Below are 23,422 nucleotides of genomic sequence, written 5' to 3'. Positions count from 1 at the left end.
TAATTCGGTGCAAAGATACGGCGGGTCCACGTTTTGGCATATATTTCGAGACCCTAGTCATCAATAGGTATGGAAATTACCCCGTATTAAAGCACTTATCAACAGCTTTCATTTGATATCCATATTGTACAAACACATTCTAGGGTCCCCGTTTTGGTCTCTATCTCGAGACCCTAGTCACGGAGCGGATGGAAATACTCTGAACTAAAGCATTCACCAACAGCTTCCATTTGATACCCATATTGTACATACACATCCGAAGGTTACCCGGGTCCACGTTTTGACCTATATCTCGAGCCCTATTTCCAAAATAAAATATAATCCATGTTACTCGTGGATGATGTAGCTTTCGAATGGTGAAAAAATTTTTAAAATCGGTCCAGTAGTTTTTGAGCCTATTCATTACAACCAAACAAACAAACAAACAAAGTTTTCCTCTTTATAATATTAGTATGGATTATCTACTTGTTCGTGCTTAAATCCTAATCCGTAATTAAAAAGCGAGATTACCCATACAAAATTTCTCTCGCGAAATCTGAGATTATAAAATAATCATAGATTATTACCAACGTGTTTACATACAACCCTGTATTTTCTGTATTATAGATAATTATTTTTACGATCGTAAAGAGGAACGTCAAAGTAAAAACTGAAAAAAATGGATGCCGGCAAAGAGACATAATTCTAATAAAATCTTTTTTAGGTATTATTAATTATGCATTCATATAACATAAAAAAATGTGTGTCCATAAACGCTTTGTCCTCTTATTACTTATTATAAAATGTATAAATTTTTGAAACCTCAGTAAACGTCATTTACGGATTTTCTCCAACTGTTTATTAGTGGTAGCCAATTCCGCAATTAAATTAGCTATTTCTTCTCCTTGTCTTTTCTTCATATCGTTAATACTAATTAAACAAATCAAAATATTCCACCAAAGCTATTTCTATGAAGAAAAACATTTCAAAGCAGCATTGACAGCTGATTGTCAATTTTAGAGGTAATCTGCCATATGTGAACGGGTAGATTAATTTTGTGGATTTATTGCTAATTACTGCATATGTGAACGTAATTTTAGAATTAGTTTTGAGACTAATTGCAAATATATTGTATAAATATGACTAAAATATAAATATGTAAACATATCACCTAAGATCCATTATTTCCTTCCTAACCAATCAAACTAAAGAGAAATACCGTTCAAATTGGCATTTTAACACAACTCTTAATGACTTTTCTTAAAACCTGTTGCTTCAGAATATCAGGACTAGTGAATATTTGATTTCCTTTTTACTTCAGCTTTCCATAATACATATGTTAAGAAGGTCTTAATAAGTGACGAAAATTAGGAAAAGTAGCAGCAAGAGAAGAATTAAACAAATATGTATGTAAGTATATAAGTACATAAATGTATTAACCGTTGAACATAAATATGTGCTTAAAAGGTTAAGAACACATACACACATATTTTGGATATAGCACGCACAGGCTACTTATCTGTGGTCAAAGTTATAGAAAATACCAAGATTTTGTTTAGTTTATAACACTGCTTTAATCCATATTACATATGTATGTGTGAATGTGTGTATGGGCACATAAAACTATAATATAGAGATGTAGCACTGCTGCAGCGTTGTTATACGGTCATAAGCTGGACCATTGCCACAAGCGCATTGCAATTTTGACCAGAGCATTCAAATTCTTTCGTCTCAACCTTTCACAAGTGCCTTCTGATTTATGACCTGCAGCCCGCAAACCAGCCGTTAGTGCCTCAAATAAAACTTGTTTGTGCGTATATACATATATGCATGTGTGTATGAATATACGAATATATGTGTATTGGCAGTACTGGCCAATACTTAAGAACCCCTTTAGAAATTTTTTCAACACATCATACATACATATGCATGTATGTAGAAAATTCTAAATGAAATCTATGTTATCAAATTATATGTACTAAATTTTTTAAGGGGTTCCATGGGTTTCTTCGGGTAAAAAAAGGACCATTTTCAATATTTTTTTCTCTATGTAAAAAATTATTTATTTAATTCAAACTTTTTTCTGTCTTATAGATACATATTTAAAGAATAATTTCTGAAATTTTCAAAAAAAAAATTTAAAACTCCTCCATTGTGACGTCATTTCCGGTGACCGCTCGAAAAAAAGGTGCGTCCGCGTTGTCAGCATAACTCCTGACAGGATCATCAAAAATGAAAAAACAAAAATAAGTGCTTTAGTTAAGGCCATAAACTCGTGCTTGAACGAAGGAAAGAAAAAAAAAGTAAAAATTGGAATTTTGGTAGACATTTTTCCAAAAAAAGTAAAATTTCGGTCAAATTTGCTTGAGATTTTGTTTTTTTTAAATAGTTGTAATTGAAAAAAAAAAAAAATCCTTCGTTCAAGCACGAGTAAATTGTATTTCGAATACCTGTGTAAAATTTCATCAAGATCGGTTTAGTAGTTTTCGAGAACATTTGACAACCGACTTTGAAAACACAGTTCCGAGAAAAACGCGTTTATAGTTTTGAGTAACAATAAAAATGGCTTGGAGCGCACACCTTCCAAAGGCTGTATCTCCGAATTTATTATTCGGATTGACTTGAAAATTTAAGATAATATTCCTGAGATGTTGTAGAAATTAATGAGTCAAAGAAAAATTTATCGATTTTTTGAACCAACGAAACCCATGTAACCACCTAACCAAATGATTGCTATTGGCAAATAAAATTTTTTCAAGACTACTGCTTACAACCATACATATGTATGTACGTTACTGGTAGAAGCTAAAGCAGAGGATAATATAAAGATTTCAGACATATAGTAAGTGTCAGGTTGACACTCGGTATTTTTCCGGAGCAATTTACGGCGGCCGCAGTACCCGAATGGGTTGGTTGTGACTATCGTCCGGTAGTGCACAGTCTCGAAATTCCGAGCATGAATCACCAAATGATAGAAAGTTTTTTTCTAATAGCGGTCGCCCCTCGGCAGGCAACGGCGAACCTCCAAGTGTATTTCTCCCATGAAACATCTCCTCATAAAAAACCATCCGACGTTCGAAGTCGGCTTGAAACTGCAGGTCCCTCCAACATCAAGACGCACACCGCCAAACATGCAATAATTCTTTACTAAGTAAGCACTAATTATAAACATATACATACATATATTTTACTGAAGAAACCTGAGAAGGATATGTAAGGATATGCATATGTGCGGTATCATTTGATGTAGGTGTGTCATAATCCAAAAAACGAAAATGTCCAGGAGAACGGTTTCAATTTACTTTACCTTCATACGTGAAAGTAAAGACACATTTTCACCTAATTTGTTAATAGATATAGCTCTGATTGTTTTTTTACAACATTAAAGAAGAGCTTATGGCAATATCTGCGAATTTATATAAACAAAGATTTTTTTTTACATATGACACTCTTACAGAAAATAAGCGATATGTACATGCTTACTCCTTGAATTAATATTCTTTGATTAATATTATTTTTATTATTTTCGACTTTATAACTCCCAAGGCAATTTTCGTGTTTATTCTTATAAGTTTTCGATCCACAAATTGCCTTAAAGTTTTCTATAAGATAAGAACAACGGAAAGAGCAAGTATTTTAGTCAATTAATATATAAAACTGTGTAACTCATAGCTTTTCTCTCGAATGCAATACCTCTTGCTTAAAAAATGTTATTGTGTGCCACATATCATTAAAAATTTAATGTATGTAGATGAAGAAATATATTTTAAAAGAGAGACTCCAACAGGAGAACTATCCAAAAAAATGTATGTAAAGTGTGGAAAGCCTAGCTTCAGAGCAATGGCCCCTATTATGAGCAACATTCGATCTTCGACTGTAGTCGAAAGTGCTGATCGAACGAATTTTCATTTGGTATTATGGTGCCAAGGCGAATTTATTAAATAAATCCACCTTGTATGGTGCTCATTCGTTGAAGAATAGAACTATTGTGAATTTCGATCGCTCGACGCATTTACAATAGATAATTTTTTCTCAGCTGATACAGCAAATCAAAATAAAAGAAAAACCGATTATGTTGAAATTCTTTGCTAACATTATTTTTAAAAGTTAAAAAAAGTATTTTTTGTGAAAGTGAGTACAACGGAGTTGTGGTTCGACGATTCATCGGACCATGAAAGATTAGTGGAACTAGCTAGAAGTAGAAAACAGTTGAGGGGCGCATCCAACCCCCTAGAAATGGCTTCCACTGAGTAAATTTAGAATTTTCAAAATGTGTTGACGTACTTAATATTACAGAAATTTCCTTACAGATTTTTAAAAAACTTTAGATTATCTAAAGAGGCGTTGGTAAACCTACTGTCCAGTACAGAAAACCAGTTGCAGCAGTGCACCCGAGCCAAATTGATTCCAAATATTTTAAAGCTAGCCACAGTTCTGTGATTTTGTGCTCAGGGATCGTACCAATTGAGTATTGGTAATGAAGGTATGCTAGGACTTCCTCAGCCCACTGTGTACGATGATGCTGAAGATATTGAAGTGGGGCCAAATAACGGAGAAGTAGAAAACATAACAAATGAAATTTTGAGAATATTATAGAAAAATCTAAAAAGTATTATATAGAAACCTTTACGCCACAGTTTCTGTTTTATTTTTGTTATAAATTTTCTTTATTCAATTATTCGTCATTCGAAAAAATATGTATTTCAGTTCCTCTACGTATTTCAGCCCATACCTACCAAGGGATAATAAAAATGTATTTCTATAAACATCACAAAAAAAAACCATTATTAAGCTTAATCCATTTTGCTGCCGTTCTCACTGCTGGTCCCAAGCAATTCAGCTCCGTTGTAAATTCCTCCCATTTTTTTGCTGCTTGAACTTTGGTGCAAATCCCTTTTGCGAATTGTGTATTCGCCTTTCTAATTGTTGTTTGGTACTCACGACTTTCGACCTGCATAAAATTAGTATATATTTATTATATGGTTACTATAAAACCATAAATAATCGCAAACAACTTACACTTTAACAAGTTTTCCCACAATACGCTACACAATCGAAAGCAAAATTGCATTCGACTCTAAGTTCGGTAAACAACGAAAATTTCGATAGGATTGCACCGCTCATAATACCAAATTGACATTCGATTTTCGATCTTCGACAACCAGCGAATATCGAAGATCGAATGCAACTCATAATAGGGGCCAATATGAAAAAAGTTCTTTATTAGCCTACCAAATTTCCTGACCTCTTGAAAATCAACTTGGAGTAAGAAGCTTTGGAAATGATATCGTAGTAAACTATGTAATCTTTATATAATCCCCTTGTCTCTATAACACAGATGTTTATCACTTAGCATATTTTACTCTCTTATTCAGTTTCATTTAATTTCATCTCTTACTTGAACCATGGAATAACAATAGCATGGAGCCACAATCTCAGCACTCAATGTACTCAATCCACTCGTTCGCAAAGTTCGAAATTTACAATCGAACGAATGGATGTACATTGGCAACGTAAAAAGTAAATGTTGGAAAATAACTCTTACTGGTAACGGAAAAAGTATTTTTCATCTAATAACTGTAATGAAACAACTTTTTCGTTAAAATTCAGAATTTCCTGATGGGTTGCTAAAGTACTGGCCAACACTGTATATGTATGTCCACATATACATATGTATATATGAATGTAGGCATCTATGTATGTGTGCATATTAAATTTCGAATAGGATTTCCTAACGAGCCTCGTCCTCTTCGACAAGTAACGTTCGCTTCCCTTGTGTTGAAACGTGAACTACACAGTTGGTATTGAGAGAATAGGCCGAAAGTGCAACAATAATAACAACGCAAAATAATTGTTTAGAATTCGTGACGATGGTTCAGAGGATGAGAGAGATGAGCATATTTTACTTTAGATACTTGTTTATACGTACATGCACATGTACATACATACGTAGCCAAAAAGACAAATCCCGAGTTTAGGTACCTCGCAAATTTTTCGCTCATACCGCGCCAAAGTCAAGATCAAAGTATGCGCCTTGTATATGTAAATGTTTCGAAGCTTTCAGAAGAGATTAATATTCATACTAAACGTACATTTTTGCAGCCGGTGATACCTTTTTATTTAAACCTAAATTCTTTTCTGGAAGTTTACTTTAGAAAAAAGCATTTATTCATTTATTTTTATTATTTGGAAAATGTAAACTTTGCATTTTTTATGCAATATTGAAAGTACTTATTTATTTAACCGCTAATTACAATAATTTATTTACATACATTAAACAAATTTTACAAATCTTAAAGACAAAGGGAACTTATTCCGCATCACAATTTATAAATTTCTTATAATAGGATTACACCAATCTCGGCAGGTTTTTGATAAGTTTCAACATTTTATGGTGCGCATCTTCATTTTCCTTGGGTAAGGAAACATTTACTGCTTCATTCTAATCTTTCATATCCGAAGTACCACGACCTCCGGACTACTTGCACGTTTACATATACATTTGTACTTGTCGCTTAGACAAAGTGCCCGTCACGGCAGCCTATACACATACATATGCACATATGGTATACAGCATTTTGAATAAATTATGGAAATAGTTTCAGAATTCTTCATTACCGCTTAAGCAACACTGAGAATTATTTTCTAAACAAGCATTTTCTCGCGACTGCCATTGCTGCGTGTAGTGGAAACCGCGCCGGCACTGGCTGCTGCCGCATGCACGCTCGACTGCGAAGGTACCATTAACGAACGCCGGATCTGATGATGACGTCGCAAGGTGGCGCTATGGCGTTCGCGGGTCGATTGTCTGAATTTTTGGCGTGCAACGGTGGTGACAGTGTTTGAGGAGAGCCTAGTGTATTGCACAACACCTGTTTGCGCTGCGTCCGCGCCGTTTTGACCGGCATTCATTGCGGCCAACATGTCAAATGCTGCGCGTTTGTGTTCCATAGTCCAAATATTACTAAGCTCGGATGTCTCGCACTTGGCCAGTACCTGGCCGTCACGTGGTGTGAATGGCGTGTGGGTTTTGCCTGTGGATAAACATGGATGCGGAAGTTGGTTACTGTTTTTGTTTATTATTGAATCACTAGCATTTCCAATATGGTTGCTGCTGTCTGGCTTTGATGAGTCTTTGCTACTCCGATGTAGACCAAATATGGTGGATAATATTGAGCGGCGTCGTGTTTGCGTAGGTTTTGCTACCGCTTTTGTTGTAGAGTTGGTGCCGATGCCACTATCAATTGAATCCCGACTATCCTTGCTGGAAACGCTGCTTTGAAGTTGTGTAGGCTGATCTTTAGTGTTCACCTTTGTCGATTTCACATTCATCACTTGAGCAGTGTCGATCGGAATATTTTCAATATTATAATTTATAAACTTTTTCGGTGACTGGAAGGTAACCCGACGAAGGGTAGGAAGCGACTTGGCGAAGGGCAAACTTAGCTTTGCTATTGTAGGTGATTCCAATTGGGTGTCATCGATGCTGCAATAAGTTCCGTCATGTTTGTTAATGCTGGACTTTCGGGGCGGTATCGGAGGAGGCGCAGCGACTTGAGCGATTCGACTTTCTGCTGCAATACGAGTAGCTTCAACGGTCACGGCTTTTTCCTTCACTTCCAATTCCAGTTCTCGTTTATGTAACGTAATTTCCAACTGTTGCAACCGCTTTTCTCGCTCATTTAATTCCTGCGTGCGCGCATCTAAGCTGAGCCCTCTTTGTTGCAACAGAGACTCCTGTGCACGTATTGCACGTAAGCGTTCTTGTAGAGCCTCATTAAAGACATTCTCCGTTATCATGGCAGGACATTTGAGCTCATCCATGGTCGATTTGGCTGGCACACGCGTATGTGAATATGGCTTCGGAGGTGGTATTGGTGGTCTCAGTGTTGTCTCATCATTTGCGCTCATATAGTATTCGTGCTTTATACTTTCATAGAGCTCAGGATCCGATCGCTGTAGCATACATGTAGGATGCAAAGGACGTTTCACAGAAGAAAAGAGTTCGGCGCGTAAGTCAGGTGTAAAGCCACCGCTTAAACGGCGTTGTCCATATTCCTCATTAAAACTGTTTTGTTCCGTATACATAGTGCTGGAAAGATCTATAAAGGGGCTGTATTGTAGCTTACAACAGACATCGGGTTTTTCTTCATAAACAAAAAATTCGGGCTCAGCTTTTATCAACGTCGGAAATTCGTTGCCTAGTTCGGTTATGTTACGCACAACGGTTGGGTGACGTGTTATCACTTCAATGCTGGGACGCTGCTCTGAATCCACCGAGAGCATGTACGCAATAATCTCCTGTAGATCGTTAGAGTACACAAAAGGTAGATGACTGAATTTTCCATTGGAAATATTTGAAGAAAGCTCATCGAATTTTGGTGCCTGAAAGGGTGTACGCAAGGCGCACATTTCGTAGGCAAGACAACCCACAGCCCATACATCCGATTTGCGATCATATTTCGAGCCCTTAACGATTTCCGGACTCATATAGTAAGGCGTGCCGACAAAAGTGGCAGTGAAATCCTGATTCTTGCGCAGAATACGCGCCAAGCCAAAATCTCCTAGCTTAGCATTACCTTGTGCATCAAGAAATATGTTTGCTGGCTTAATATCGCGATGTAAAATAGTCCCCTTTCTTATCTTGTTGTGACACACCTGCAGCGCTTTACACACCTGAAAGAGTACGCGCCATATATAACGCTCTTCGAAGCGCTTACGTTCCGTGTGTGCGCGATTTATAAGCTGCGCCAGATCGCCACCTTCACAGCACTCCATGACAATAAATATCGACTTAGCCTCATGATTGACCAAATGATGAAAGTATTGCACGATATTAGGATGTTGCAGCTGGCGCAGCACCCGTATCTCCGACACCAACGAAGCTTTTTTAGACTCACTCAACTCATCATAGTCAATACCCTTCCACGCATACAGCTCACCGGTTTGCTTGTCGCGAACTTTGAAGCACGTACCAAAGGTTCCGTTGCCAATGACCGACACAACTTCATAATCTTGCAAAGTTTTATTAGCAAGCTTAAAACTGGCATCGCCATCCGTTACCGAATCGTCACTCGCGCTACTGCCGCCACTACTTGTTGTTGCAGACATGTTTGTGTTAATATTGCCGGCGTTTTAAAGCGTTAAAACGGTTATTGCTTATTTTAAGATTCTCCGAATTGCACACCGCTTTGCGCACAAGAAGCATTCGAATGTGAGACTTGTTGAGGACTGTGGATATCATGGATTGATCAGTGCTCAACGACCTGTGCAAGAGCACTCGCTGCTCAAAAATCCACAAACGTATTGGCCTCGGGAGACGGTCCAGCATGCTTGACTGAGCTTTGTGTGTGTTAGTGCAGTCGGGTGTCGTCGTGTCACACATACTTGTTGTCGGCTTTTGAATGATGAAAATCAAAAATTTTAGATATTAGCGTCAATCAGCCGACACGCACACATATAAAGTTCTTGTCAAACAATGCTTGCCCGTCACCAGAGGCCATATGTATGTTGGCAAACGAGTTTGGATATCTCAGCTTCAACGCTTTTCCAACAAATACATGCTCATATTGTAGGCAGAATTTTGCTGCTGCGCGCACTAACCTTGCCGTAATCGTGTAACAAACACAGACAACTTCCCGGAAGATTTTCATCGCATGTATGGCGTCCTGTCAACTCTTGTGTAGATGAGTTTGTGTGAGTATTTTTGTGCGCTCAGGCAGCAGGTACACAAATTTCCTGTTCAAACTAAAGAGTGTTAATGCTGTTCACTCAACCTCTTTGCGGATCATTTCGTGCATTCTCAATTTCCATTTTGGATATAACATGCATGGTTTTTGTGTACAAAACATAAACCGTTGGACGTGATCTTTTAACAATTGGGCACAGCACGCCTGCCTTTTCAATTAGCATGGTGTGGGATAGCAATAAATTGTTATGCTGGCATTGGTATATCAATTTTCCACATTTCTTTATTTACTTGCTTTCGAAACCTAATTACTGTTGACAATATATGTAGGTATGAATGTAGTTGTTTTTCTTGTTTGCGGTCATTATATATTATGTGTAAATGTACATATGAATGTACAGTGGCTTACAGAAGTATTTTGCACACGTTTTAAATATCTTATATGTATCAAGTATATGAATTTACTTTTTTAAATGCTCATTGTGATGGTTGAGCATAGGGTAGTCAGTAATGAAAAGGTGCAAAGGAAATGGTCATTTAGAAAATAAAACACGTAGTAGTCGATCAAAGTTACTGACAGTCAGAGAAGTACGCCAAATATTAAATTAATATTAATAAATATTAATTAATATCTGATGACTACTATTGTAGCAGTATACTCGGGAGTAACAACATCCTCGGTCGCATAGCACGGAAAAAGCCGGTCATATAAAAATAAATAAAGAAAAGCGACTTTTATTCGCCAACACCAATGAAATAAAAACTTGAATTTTGGAATTTTTAGATTGGATGACTGTAGGTGTTGTAACAGTTTACTAGGCCCTATCAGTGCAGTGGAGTCACCGATCGTCCTCGTCTAACTCATCTAACGGTAGGCTTGGATGGTCGTCGTATCGTATGGCGCAAGCTAATGAAGAGCGGCAAAATAAAAACCTTCAATAAACGGAAGAGGTTCTGTCATACTTTGGGTTTGTATGTCAGCTCAGGGAGACGGAAAACTAGTTTTTATAGATACCAAAATGAATGAGCATCTTTATATCCCTATTCTCAAAGAAAATTTACATTCCAGAGCACAAAAAATGGGTAAGTCAAAGGACGAATTTTTATTTCAACCCTATACCGATCCCTCACATACAGCATATGATGTTAAAATGTGGATACTTTTTAACAGTATTTGCAAACATCTCCCCAACGTCCTGACATAAAACATATTGAAAATATTTTAACTTATCTCGAGGATAAAAGTACGGGAAAACAAAATTTCATCTAAAAGTAAGTCTGCGCTGCTCAAGGAATGGGAGAAAATACCCCCCGGATTTCGTCCACAGTTGGTATAATTATAATCAATGCCGAGACGCTTAAAGGCTGTTCCCAAAAATAATGGTTCTCATACGAAATATTAAACAGCTTGTCTCTAATCAAGTGAACTTTATACTCCAATACTAGTCAAAAGCAAAAACAAAATACTTTTGTGAGCAAAGTGATGATTCCATTTACGTGTTATTACGATGATATGAAAAATTACAATTATTTTTAAGTTTTGCTGAATTATTTATGTATGTAGTAGTAAAATTTAGTTTTTCTGAAGTAATTTATAAAAATACTTATAAAAGAGATTCAAAGAAGTCATGAAACGATTTTTTGAAACTGAAAAATTAAAAATAAATAAAACAAATAATTGGCGCGTACACTTCTGTTAGGTGTTTGGCCGAGCTCCTCCTCCTATTTGTGGTGTGCGTCTTGATGTTGTTCCACAAATGGAGGGACCTACAGTTTCAAGCCGACTCCGAACGGCAGATATTTTTATGAGGATCTTTTTCATAGCAGAAATACACTCGGAGGTTTGCCATTGCCTGCCGAGGGGCGACCGCTATTAGAAAAATGTTTTTATTAATTTTGCTTTCACCGAGATTCGAACCAACGACCTCTCTGTGAATCCCGAATGGTAATCACGCACCAACCCATTCGGCTACGGCGGCCGCGGTGGACTGAAAAATTAATCTCCACATATTTTCAGATTCCATTGAACTCGATTAAGGTTCTGATAATAGGAGCATTACGAGCATACAGAGATGTAAGGAGGCCTACAAAGAGATGTAAGAAGGTCTAGACATCGACCTAGTGGGGATATTGTTTTGTATTAACGATTCTTATTCATTTTTTAGAATGTAAATATATATGTATGGTACGGTGTATAAGCTTAAATCCGCTGTTTTTTATAGAAAGCAAAAAAATAATTTATTCAAAGTATTTGCCCTCGCTAGGTATACATTTTTCCCATCTCTCGGGCAATTTGTGTATACCACGCCAAAAGAATTCTTCATCTTTCGAGGCGAACCACTCGTCAAGCCATTTCCGGACGTCTTCGTACGAATCGAAGTGCTGTTCGGCGAGCGCGTGACCCATCGATGAAAACAGATGATAGTCCGAAGGGGCCAGGTCTGGTGAATAAGCGGGATGAGGTAGCACCTCCCAATTGATTGTCTCCAAGTAGTTTTGGACCATTCTTAACGAGGCCTTTTTTCACGCAAAGCACGGCGCAATTTGATGAGTTGTTGGTGGTAGCGATGAGAATTAACAGTTTCACCAGGTTTCAACAGCTCATAGTAAACGACACCCTGCTGATCCCACCAAACGCACAGCATCGTCTTGCGTCCAAAGCGATTAGGTCTTGATGAAGAAGTTGATGGTTGGCCGGGATCGACCCATGATTTTCTTCGTTCAGGATTCTCAAAGTATATCCACTTTTCATCGCTAGTCACCACAAGATGCAGGAACGACTTTCTTTTATGCCTAGCCAGCAAGATTTCGCATGTGTTTTGGCGTCGCTCCATCTGTCTATCGTTCAATTCATGGGGTACCCATTTTCCGACTTTTTGGACCTTTCCCATGGCACGTAAACGCATGGAAATGGCTGGTTGAGTGACACCTAACTGCTCGGCAAGCATTTTTTGCGATTGGGTATCGTCCTCATCCAAAAGAGCCTGCAATTCATGGTCCTCAACTTTTCTGGGCCGATTTTCACGCTTCTTGTCACTCAAGTCAAAATGGCCGTCTTTGAACCGACGAAACCAGTCTCTGCAAGTTGTTTCCGATAATACACTGTCACCATAGGCCTCCACAAGCATTCGATGCGATTCGGCAGCCGATTTCTTCAAATTAAAGCAAAAAAGTAGAGCTTCCCGCATATGCTCTTTTTTTGGCACAAAGTTAGACACGATTACGCAAGGAAAAAAGTGTGTTGCTGTATGAAATCACTGATGATGTGCAGTGATTGATGTAAACAGGTGTCGAACCCATGCAAAAAAAAATATGGCATTTCTATGGTAACTTGATATGCTCACTAACGCCATCTACGAGCAATCAGCGGATTTAAGCTTATACACCGTATATCTAAAAGGATACTATATACATATAAGCAATTTGTATATGATGATTTGACTTGCTTATAATCGCTACTCGCTCTCCATATGGTAAGGAAATTAAAGAAAATCCTGTTGAGAACCAAGGGGTACTTTTTCCCCCGGGCCCGGACTTTTCAGAGGGGCCCGGACTCAAGGCTCACTATAACACAAAACGCATTTTGATAAATAAAAAAAATTTGAAGGGGCCCGCATCTCAAGTTTCGCCCGGGGCCCGAATACTCTCTCCACGGCCCTGAGAGGAGCAGAAGTAAAGACCATACTGGGGCAAAATACCCGAGTTTCCGCAATCAAAATCAATTATAGGTAGCACTAACCTAAACCGATTTACAGATTGTATGGAATTATATAAGAATAATTTCAGAATCATCACAGGAATTCTTACAGAGCGTTATATATTGAATCATCATCAATTTATCAGCTACTTACCGTTTATTGAGAAAAAAATTATGTACTTAAACTTTAGGTATTTTTATAAATATGAAGTTGTTAATCAAACTATACAAAAAAAACTGACGTTTTATCTAGGAGATGATGGGAAAATCACTTTATCATATATCTTGTGGTATGTGGTTGAAGTCAATGAGGTTCATGTAGCTGTTTTTATGAAAACATACATACAACTTAAATTAGAGTGACGAAATCTTCCGGACCAACGCAAAATATTTTGATGGAGCAGTATTACCCCCTTGCAAAGCAGAGCCGCAAAATTACAATGAACCGCGTATATTGCACATTTTTGGAGGCATGGTTATCCCTCATAGCCGACTATGGCTATGGGAGAATTGAGATGATAAGCAATCATACGGTACGAAAGAGATCAATTGCCGAAATCCATCAATGAAATATCAATCAATCTCACGAGAAAATCTTGACGTTATAAAAATCTAGGCGTTAACAAATTACATATAAATATTTATGTAGTAAAGAATTGTTATTTCGAATATTTAGGAATTTCAAAAAAAATTTTTTTTTTATTTTATTTTATAAAGGTTTACATAACAATAAAATTATTATACAAACTGAAAGAGGTGCAGCGCTAGCATCGGAGGCTTTCGGCTGGCTGTAAGTATTGTGTGGCCTAGTTGAAGGCGTATGTATGGTGTGACCATATTCGTTGGGATTGACTCACTAAAACCTGGTTTTACACGCTTAGGATTAAATAAGGAGTAGGGATGGTTATAGTTACTCCACTCGCGTAGGAGGTCACTTTGCCTTTGGTGTTTTATGAGACTGTAGATGTCATGTTTAAAGATGATATTGGTTTTAATAGTAGGGGTGATCCTCATTTGTTTAGCAATTTGGTCAGCATGTGTATTACCATTAATATCTGCGTGGCCAGGAATCCACATAATTTTGATTTTTTGTGGTTTGGTAGTTAGTGCCTCTCTTATGAAATCAATTATGTAGTTAGAGTTGTTGTAGTTCTGGATGGCCGAAAAGCACGATAAGCTATCAGTGCACACTATGAATTTGCCCTTGTTTTGGATTGCATACAAAAAAGCGTTAGAAATTGCAACTGCTTCTGCTGTAAATATAGAGCAGAATGGGCATAAGAGCCCATAAGTTATTATTTCTTTTTGCTCTTTTACGACAGCATATGAAGTCTGTCCTGTCTTAGACCCGCCGCTATAGATCAGCTTCCAGCCCATGGCTCTGTAATTCGCTGCGATTTCAGAAAAAAAGGATTTATATTCTTCACGAGATATATTCGCTTTACGTTTTAGTGCTAAATTGTTAATAAAGGACGCCTCTTTAAGTAGCCAGGGTGGGTTTCGATGTTTACTGATGTGAACCCTTTGCAGCGGTAGGTTACTATCTTTAGCAAATTTGAGACAGAGGTGGATGGTTGACGGTATCTTAGGAATACGCTTTCGAAGCGTACATCTTTTCGAAGTGCGTTGTTCGATGTTGTTATAGGTTTAGCGTAAAGTTTACCAATACAGTCTTCTCCGTTATCTGCGATAGAAGTTAATCCAGTTTCCGCAAAAATATTCTTCAAAGGAGTTGTTGGAAATGCTCGTAGAGATCTTCTCAGGGCTGTATGGTAGGGAGCCGAGAGTAGCTTTAATTTAATTTTAGCAATATGTCCGTAAATCTCCAAGCCGTACTGATAAGGTGACGTGATAAGAGCCTTTGTGACGTTTATCAACAATGCCGAGCCGATAAATGAGCGTTTTGTGGACAGGTACTTAATAACTTCTAATCTAGAACTTAGTTTACTTCTTATATAATGACAGTGTTCTGTAAAAGTGTACTTTTTATCTAATATTAAACCTAAGAACTTAAGGCTATTTGTACAGTTTATATAGGGTTTTTCAGTAAGAGCGCTTCAACTTTTGAACTTTTTTGAATAAAACACAAACGGTTTGACTTTTTTAACTATTTTTTTTTTATTATCGAGTTTGAACATATACATTTAACAAATTGTGGTCGGGCGTTTTGTGCCAGTGCATTACCGCTGGAGCGGGTAATTTATTGAAAAATGTGCGCGAATTTTATTGTTATTAAAAATCAGTATAAATTTAAAAAGGCTCTGATTTCTTTTTTTAACTTTTATTTTCTTATCTTAGAATGTATTCTCTATCGTTATTATAATAAATAAAGCTACTTTCTGTATACTGTGAAGATGCGGTCGTTTACTCGAAAAAAAGAAAATTTTAACCAACAAATAATTAAATGAAGTAAATAATGAAAACTAATAATGTGTTAAAAACAATTTACCGTTATTATTTTGATTTGTATATGTTTGTACATCGTAATACTAGGTATGAGAAAGGGTAACAACAAACATTAATAACCCGTATATCTTTATTTCCCTTATTCTACCACCCATCTATAAAAACGTATAACTACGTGACCCGCGCTCTACCCACAGTTTGCGAAAAACGTATTTTTACGTGTCCCGCACACAATGTGTTAAGTATGAAATTCAATTTCTTTTGCATTTTCATAAAAAATTTGCACGATTTGCAATCGTTGCTCAAGTGTGTAGCGTTCCATGATGAAATGTATACTAATGAAGTTTACAAATGACAAGCGAAAAATAAAAAATATTGCGTCGTTCGCCCTCCCTATCAGAAAAATGTTGAAGCGCACCTATTGAACAACCCTATATTAATGTTGTAAAAAGTAAGTGAGGGTACATCGCAATTTAATTTTTTACATATATGTAGTAATTTGCACTTATCGCGAGAAATTGAAGCGCCTGAAGTTTTGGACCAGGTATCAATTTGATGTAGAATTTCTGTGTACATTCTTATGATATCTGTATTATTAGACTTTTTTGAAAATATGAGTACGTCGTCAGCGTAAGCTGGTGTTCAACAGTGCTAAATTTCGATAAAATCATACGCAACTCATCAAACGCTATAGTCCCATTATAACGGGTGATCAATCATGAGGTGCTTTTTTCAATAGTTAAAAAAAAAAAACAAAAATGTAAATTATGTTCAAAACCTTTATTTATCATTTGAAAGGACATTCTTTGACATTTACTTTTTGAATATGACTTCATTCAAATGTTGGCCGCAACTACGCTTAAGTTGGTCCATTCTGAAGGTCCAATTTTCAATCACTCGTTCGAGCATTTCGACTGGTATGTCGTGAATAACACGCGTAATGTTGGCTTCCAGAGCTTCAATCGTAGCTGGTTTATCAGTATAGACCTTGGACTTCACGAATCCCCAAAGAAAAAAGTCCAAAGGTGTGATATCACAAGATCTTGGTGGCCAACTCACAGGTCCTAAACGTGAAATCAGCTGCTCTCCGAAATGACTGCTCAATAAAGTCATTGTTTCACGAGCTGTATGGCACAGAACGCTGATTTTCATAATACAGTTGAACAATTTGTAGACGTTGTTGCGGTGTGAGTCTTTCCATGATGAAATGCCAAACGCTGTTCAACAAATCCACGATGACAGTTTGCCACAACTCGCGCGCGAACTGTAAAAAAAAACGCAAATGAAAAAAACTCCTCTTAATTGATCACCCGTTATTATATTGATCGAAACAGATGATTCTACTGATCAGTGTGATATGGATAAATAGTTACGAATAGTAATGATCGAAATTCGTCAATATGTATACTATGGGGGCAGACTATTATTTTCTTTGCCATTTGCCAAATTTGTAACCATCCCCCAAACCTCTATCGCAGAGTGCTCCGGCAGACGTTCATATCACTATTACACATTGCACACATATGTAACTCATATAAAAATAATGAAGCTTGCGAAAATCAATAATAATAATAAGTTGATTTAAACTTATCTTACAAAAGTTGATTTGATTTTGATAGTAGCAAATGTATATATTTTGGAATATTCTTGAGCTTCGATCTGTCTTCAGATACATTCTAGTTTTGCAAATACGTATGATTGTTTCTTAAACAGTAGCTTAACATTTCTATTTAATCTAATCATTATGCAGATATAATATATTTAAATTCTATAAATTTTAGCCCACAATACTGCTCGCACCACGCAATGCTAAGTAACCAGCGACAATATCAGATGGTAGTGTCTTTACAATGGTATATTCTTCAGAGTTGGCGTAGCGTAGCTTGGTGTGCGGATCAATGTACGGTGCAATCAAACCGGAAATGTCCGAATACTTTTTAGGTGGCCGCAAAGAGGGTGGAGCATTAAACGCCGAATCTAAACGAAATAAGAAAAAGGCAATATGTATAAATAACAAACAAACAAAAAAGACTCTGGAATTAAAACACCAAATTAAACTTTGGCGGCGTTTTGGTTTTTATCAGTTCATTTATCGTTATGATTTATTTGAAAGCTACACGTCTCTACATCGTAGCCTAGAATAATAACTTGAAGATGAAAAAACGCACGATTGTACTTACAAGACATTGTTCCCTCTGGCCACTGTTGTGTCTTCTCCACAGAAAGTATTTGTTTCAGTGATTTGAATATGTGTTTCTTTCCACCTAGCTCAATATAGCTATATTGCGTATTTTTAAAACGTATTTTTGGCGGTTCTTCGGACATATCGACACATTTAGGGCATATTTATATATTCAACACAAGTTTACAATTTTTCTGGTTTATAGATAGATGATTTGAAAGAGCACTAAATATTACATGTTTCTAGAAGGCGAATCCACACAGGGTGACTTCGCTATAACAGCTGATTTTGAATACCAGGGTGGGCTACTTCTTTGTTTTGCTTATTTTATGTTTACATTCTCATTGAGAGATTGACAATCAAACTTCCAAATTGCAAAAATTATATACATGTACCAAGAATAAAAGATTACAAGTTAGTGACAATCGTGGGACTAATAAAAATTAAAAACAATAAAATGAATACAAATATTATATTCTTGTGTCAGAAAATCAACTGATTCTGTCTAATTCACTAAGAACAAGATAGCGTTTCGTGAAAGGTGGTGATGACAGTGGTGACGTTTAGAAACAACGTCTTTGGGATTAGAATGTCGTATGCTTTTAACTCCAACTGCTTGCAGGCTTGCAGCGCAACTTGTCCTTTCCTTTTCCTTTTATACTTTCTTTTTTTCGTAGCATTGTAATGGACAAAACATTGTTATTGCTCTAGTGCGACCACCTTCAAGGTTCAAACCAGGCTCCGTCAGGCTCCGAGAATATACAAACAAAAGAAGGGGAAATTTCTTGTTTGTGAAGAGGAGGAATAGACGAAAGCAATGGAAACACAAAAAATTATAGGCACTTTCTTGTCACGGCATCATCCGCATAAAAACGCAATAAAACTGCATTTGGAGGCTTTATATTAATTTGAGCTTTCAAAATTTAACTCACGCCACTTCGTTTAGTGTAAACCTCACAAATCACAATGTTATGGCTTGCGCGACTGAATTTTCACAAACATGTAATTTCTCCTCCTTTTGCTTGTTTGTTTTGTATTGGAAAGGAGCCTGACTTCAGACTTGACAAAATCGCAAAAAATAAAGTAACTGTGGGCATAAGCCATATCTAAGAAGGCTTTATTTGTTCTTCTCCCATTCGCTTTTAATTTAATAATGCCAGTAAAACGAAATGACGGGAAGCTGTTGTTGTGTTGTGAGTGTGCGACAAACTAATATTATTTATTTGTCATTCATTCCAATCTTCTATTATCTTTCTTTTCACATTTCTAATATACATATATTAAAAATGTTGTTATTGCTCGAATGCCAACACCTTATATAAATTCGCCTTGACTGGTGCATTTCACACTTAAAACCGTGGCGAATTGCTTAAAATATTGCAATATGCTCTTATCTTTTATCCATTAGATAATCTTTCAGTTTATCAATAAGCAAACATAAGTAGCAATTGCTACCATCCAAGGCAAGGTGTACCCTGCTTCCATTGACTTATCAAGCAAAAAAATAAGAGCAAAATCAGACACACAAACATCATTAACAGTGAGTCTACCTTTGGCATAATGCCACGACAAGCTCAGCTTGTTAAAAATTTGAGACGTTTTCGACTAGTGACATTTGATATCACAGATACTTTGCTAAAGTTTCGCAAGGCTCCAGGAGTGCAATATGCTGAGACGGCGGCGTTGATGGGTGTAAAAAATCTTGACCCAGTTCGTTTACAACATATATTTCGTGATGAATTCAAAGCTATGGCAAGGAAGTACCCAAATTTCGGCAGCAATTCCAAGGAAATAACTTGGCAAGAGTGGTGGGTGCAGTTGGTGGACAATGTATTTAAACGAATAGACGATAAATTGCCGCATCCTCAAATACGTCGCATTAGTGAAAAACTCTTTGAGCAATACCGTTCTAATGAATGTTATGTGCACATTGACGGTAACTTAGAATTATTGGAAAAGATACGCGGCAGTTGCAAATATGTTGGTGTCATCTCCAATAGTGATCCAGGATTGGAACGTGTATTGAGTGATATGAATATTAGACAAAACTTTGACTTCGTGTACACCTCATATGATCTAGGTGTTGAAAAGCCCCATCAAGCTGCATTTGAAAAACCGCTGGAGCAATATAATGTGTATCCCCATGAAGCGTTGCATATTGGCAATCTATATGATAAGGATTATATAGGCGCCATTAATGCTGGTTGGAGCAGTTTACTAATAACACAGTCGCTCACTGAAATGAAACGAGCGAAACCTACTCATGTATATGCCAGTTTAAAAGAAATGCATACTGCACTCGAAACAACCGACATCCAGTGGTAAACATAACAGGGAAAGTGTGCCTAAGCTGAAAATCTTGAGACTGAAGTTAAGTGGAAAATGTATGTATCTATGTATATCAACTTTGGATTTTGTTGAAATTGTAATCTTATTGTTAAAAACACGAAACAACGTTTTTACATTTTTTGTTTCAATGATAGTATAAAATACTAGCGTACCCTCGCCCGCTTCGCTAGACAATAAATTCAATGATTTGCTGAAAGAGAATAAAATTAATACGAAACAAAGCAAAAAATGAGAAATAAACAAAATAAATCTAAAAATTCGAATTCTAACTTTATCTTGTGTATGTTCTTATTACCTTTGAATTTTTCCAATGAAGCACCATTCATTTTAAATTTTCCAAGAATTTTTTTTATCATTTCGCGTTTCTTTCCTTTTTCATTCGATTCCAACATTTGTTCATAGCCGAAAACATCGTTTGCAAACGCATTCATTTCCATATAGAATTGGTCAAAGAAAGCATTGCTCAATTGAATTGAAACATTATTTTCATAAATACTTAGGATCTTAACTAATGCACCTTGGTACATACCTAACGCAGATATTCATCGCGACCTTGACATCGATACTATTGATGAAACAATACAAAGCGCTAGCAGAAGACACATAAATAGACTATTAACGCATACAAATCCTATGATGAGAAGACTACCAAATAAAGAAAAATCTACCCAAAGACAGCTTAACCGTCAAACACCAACAGATCTTGCAAAATCCTTGTAATCAATTGTCAACTAATCGTATATGTCATTGTTTGTTAACCACTTGTTTTTAAATAATATGTATATATTTCTTCCAAATGAGCTTGGGTCATTGGCCCTTCAATATCACTCTCATTCCATCTTTTTGTATGGTAAATCAAATTACTTATTGTCTAACGACAGGTGTAATATTTTATGGAAGAAATAAAAAAAAAAAAATTTTCATTCGAATCATTTGAAATTTCTGTATACAATAACGAAAAATTCAAAAAAAGTTGTACACATAAAATGAATGTCGTCGATTCGAAACTTACTTTAATCTAAGAATCGAGCAAGTTTTGTTTTGTATAATATTTTGATTTTTTCTTTTTTTTATATGAAGAAAATATTTAAAAGAAATTTTTTTTTTGCTAAAAACCTTCCCCTTTGAAAAAAGAACGAATAAAATTGGCCTCGTATCGGCCCAAAAAAATGCGTACAAACGAACATCATTTCATTTTTATATATATAGAAGATTATGCATTTTTTATTTGTATAATGTAAAAAATGTAAACATAAAAGAAACTTGTAAAATTTCGAAATATCGTATCGAAAAATACAAAGGGAGTTTTCTTAAATATTTAGTCTTAAGTTCAACGACATGCACACATAAAAGTAAGTATGACGATAAGCCTAAAAACTGCTTGAAACTTCAGAAATACTTTATGATTTATTGCTACGCAGAGATTAAAAACAAAACGTTATACAAGAGACCTAACCGAAGACACCAAACTTTTCATAAAAGTATCTGACTCATGTATCTTTACCAGTACCATCTGAAGTTATGGACGCTGCTTGTGTTTTTTTATTCTTGACGCTTGATGCAGCTGTAGCCTTTTGTGATCGCATTGTTTTTATTTGCTCCAGATTCATGCGTTGTTGTATATTAAGATTAGTCACGTGATTTAGCACAGACTCACTCGTTAGCTGCCAGTCACGCTCTAATGCTTCAGGATCAACATCCTTGTCTTCTAAACGCATTTGCATATCAGAGTAAAAGTCACAAAATAAAACCGGATCTTCAGTGCTAGAAAGTGTTCGCGTACTGCAGTATTGACCCCGCTTGAGTAAATCCTCGTTATTGGTCTTTTCATCTAATTGGCGAGACGCAAGTGGGACCTGCAGTATAAGTTAGCCATTTAGCAAACTATTCAATAATAAAAAATATAGTTTTTATGTTTAACCTGTTGTTGTATTAGCTTTTCATGATGTTGTGTTATTTGCATTTTCAATTTTCTGAACTCTTTCAATTCATCTTTTACAAACTCCAGATAGCTGATAATACATGCAAATATTCAGGCATATATTTAGACACAGTTATTCTAAGTTTACCTACCTATACATTTTGGCTGTTTGCTTTGTGAGAGCTTCCAACGAGTTTATCAAGTTTTGCATTGGTTGAGTCTGAGCCCCTAAATGTGGTTGCAAGCGCTCCGCCTGCACAACCAGATCTTCACTGAATCGTTTCGAATAACGCAAATGCTCTGCAATTAATTCACGTTGACGTCTAAGTTTTAGATAAGATTGCTCTACGTAATCGTTGCGTTGTATCTGGTCTAGAAATGCTACTAGATTATGCGGTTCACGCAGTAGAAAAGGCGAATCAATTTTTTGTGTAATACGGCCATCATTCTGCACAATCCAATGATTAATGCCATATACTGAAATGGATATGTGATGCAGTAGCAAGTGAAGCACTAGTACTAACATTGATCTTTGGCGTTGCAGGTACATTAATGGTAAAGTACTTGAAGCTGAGAAAATCTACTGCTCATGAGAAACTAGTTAGGGCGTGGTAACCACTTACAAAAATTAAAAGGCACTGCTGACTGGTAAGTCTATTTAATTTCAGAACATTTGGAACTTTCTCGCGTATATCTGTAGAAAATGTATTTGGTTGTTTGGCTGCTAGCCATCGGTGGTAATTGAACCGTCAATTTTGATTATTTAACGATAGGAACGCAAACGAAGGTTCCCTACTTGATAACGATTTCGACGGTGTGTTGTTTATAGCCAGCCGGCGGCTTTTTTGTTTACATTTGGATTTGATCACAGAGTTGCTATTAGGTTATCTTTTTACTTTTCGGAATATTCGACTGGAATTAATGTTTTAAGGATTGCAGTAAAAGTTTTTAAATTTTATATAAGAAATATATTTTAATATTATTAGAACACATTCTAATCATGTAACTTAAAATTATTAGTTTTTTGTTTAAGCCAATAGTAATTTCGAACGGACGTTAACTGTCACTCTGACAGTTCTCTTTTTGGTCATTCGCCACGCGCTGGTGTACATGTGTGTGTGTGGAAGAATATGCTGCACAAAGAAAACTTGGATTGAGTTTTTCGATTTGCCATCTCCTTCCTTTTGATCCGCTCGTTTT

At 36.4% G+C, this 23,422-nt stretch overlaps 4 protein-coding genes across 4 annotated transcripts; 1 reads left to right on the top strand and 3 right to left on the bottom strand.

Moving 5' to 3' along the window:
• Window positions 1–6,196: 6,196 nt before the first annotated feature.
• Window positions 6,197–9,251, bottom strand: LOC129239020 (uncharacterized). The gene has a single exon (XM_054874285.1). The coding sequence runs from the start codon at window positions 9,088–9,090 to the stop codon at window positions 6,625–6,627; it is 2,466 nt and encodes an 821-aa protein (XP_054730260.1). The 5' UTR covers window positions 9,091–9,251; the 3' UTR covers window positions 6,197–6,624.
• Window positions 9,252–17,375: 8,124 nt separating this feature from the next.
• LOC129237920 (INO80 complex subunit C) lies at window positions 17,376–18,202 on the bottom strand. Its single transcript, XM_054872909.1, has 2 exons — window positions 17,951–18,202; window positions 17,376–17,747 (listed from the first exon to the last, which is right to left on the bottom strand). Exons 1-2 carry the CDS (start codon window positions 18,093–18,095, stop codon window positions 17,548–17,550), a joined length of 345 nt encoding a protein of 114 aa, XP_054728884.1. The 5' UTR covers window positions 18,096–18,202; the 3' UTR covers window positions 17,376–17,547.
• Window positions 18,203–19,324: 1,122 nt separating this feature from the next.
• LOC129237685 (rhythmically expressed gene 2 protein) lies at window positions 19,325–20,437 on the top strand. Its single transcript, XM_054872574.1, has one exon. It carries the CDS (start codon window positions 19,513–19,515, stop codon window positions 20,275–20,277), a length of 765 nt encoding a protein of 254 aa, XP_054728549.1. The 5' UTR covers window positions 19,325–19,512; the 3' UTR covers window positions 20,278–20,437.
• Window positions 20,438–21,562: 1,125 nt separating this feature from the next.
• On the bottom strand, window positions 21,563–23,320 carry LOC129237818 (uncharacterized). The gene is made up of 3 exons (XM_054872765.1): window positions 22,375–23,320; window positions 22,223–22,313; window positions 21,563–22,157 (listed from the first exon to the last, which is right to left on the bottom strand). The coding sequence occupies exons 1-3, from the start codon at window positions 22,770–22,772 to the stop codon at window positions 21,792–21,794; spliced, it is 855 nt and encodes a 284-aa protein (XP_054728740.1). The 5' UTR covers window positions 22,773–23,320; the 3' UTR covers window positions 21,563–21,791.
• Window positions 23,321–23,422: the final 102 nt, after the last annotated feature.

The sequence above is a fragment of the Anastrepha obliqua genome, chromosome 2 (genome assembly GCF_027943255.1).
Source record: "Anastrepha obliqua isolate idAnaObli1 chromosome 2, idAnaObli1_1.0, whole genome shotgun sequence".
Lineage (NCBI taxonomy): Eukaryota > Metazoa > Arthropoda > Insecta > Diptera > Tephritidae > Anastrepha > Anastrepha obliqua.
Note: the sequence above shows the minus strand (reverse complement) of the source record. Positions and strands in the feature narration are given on the sequence as shown.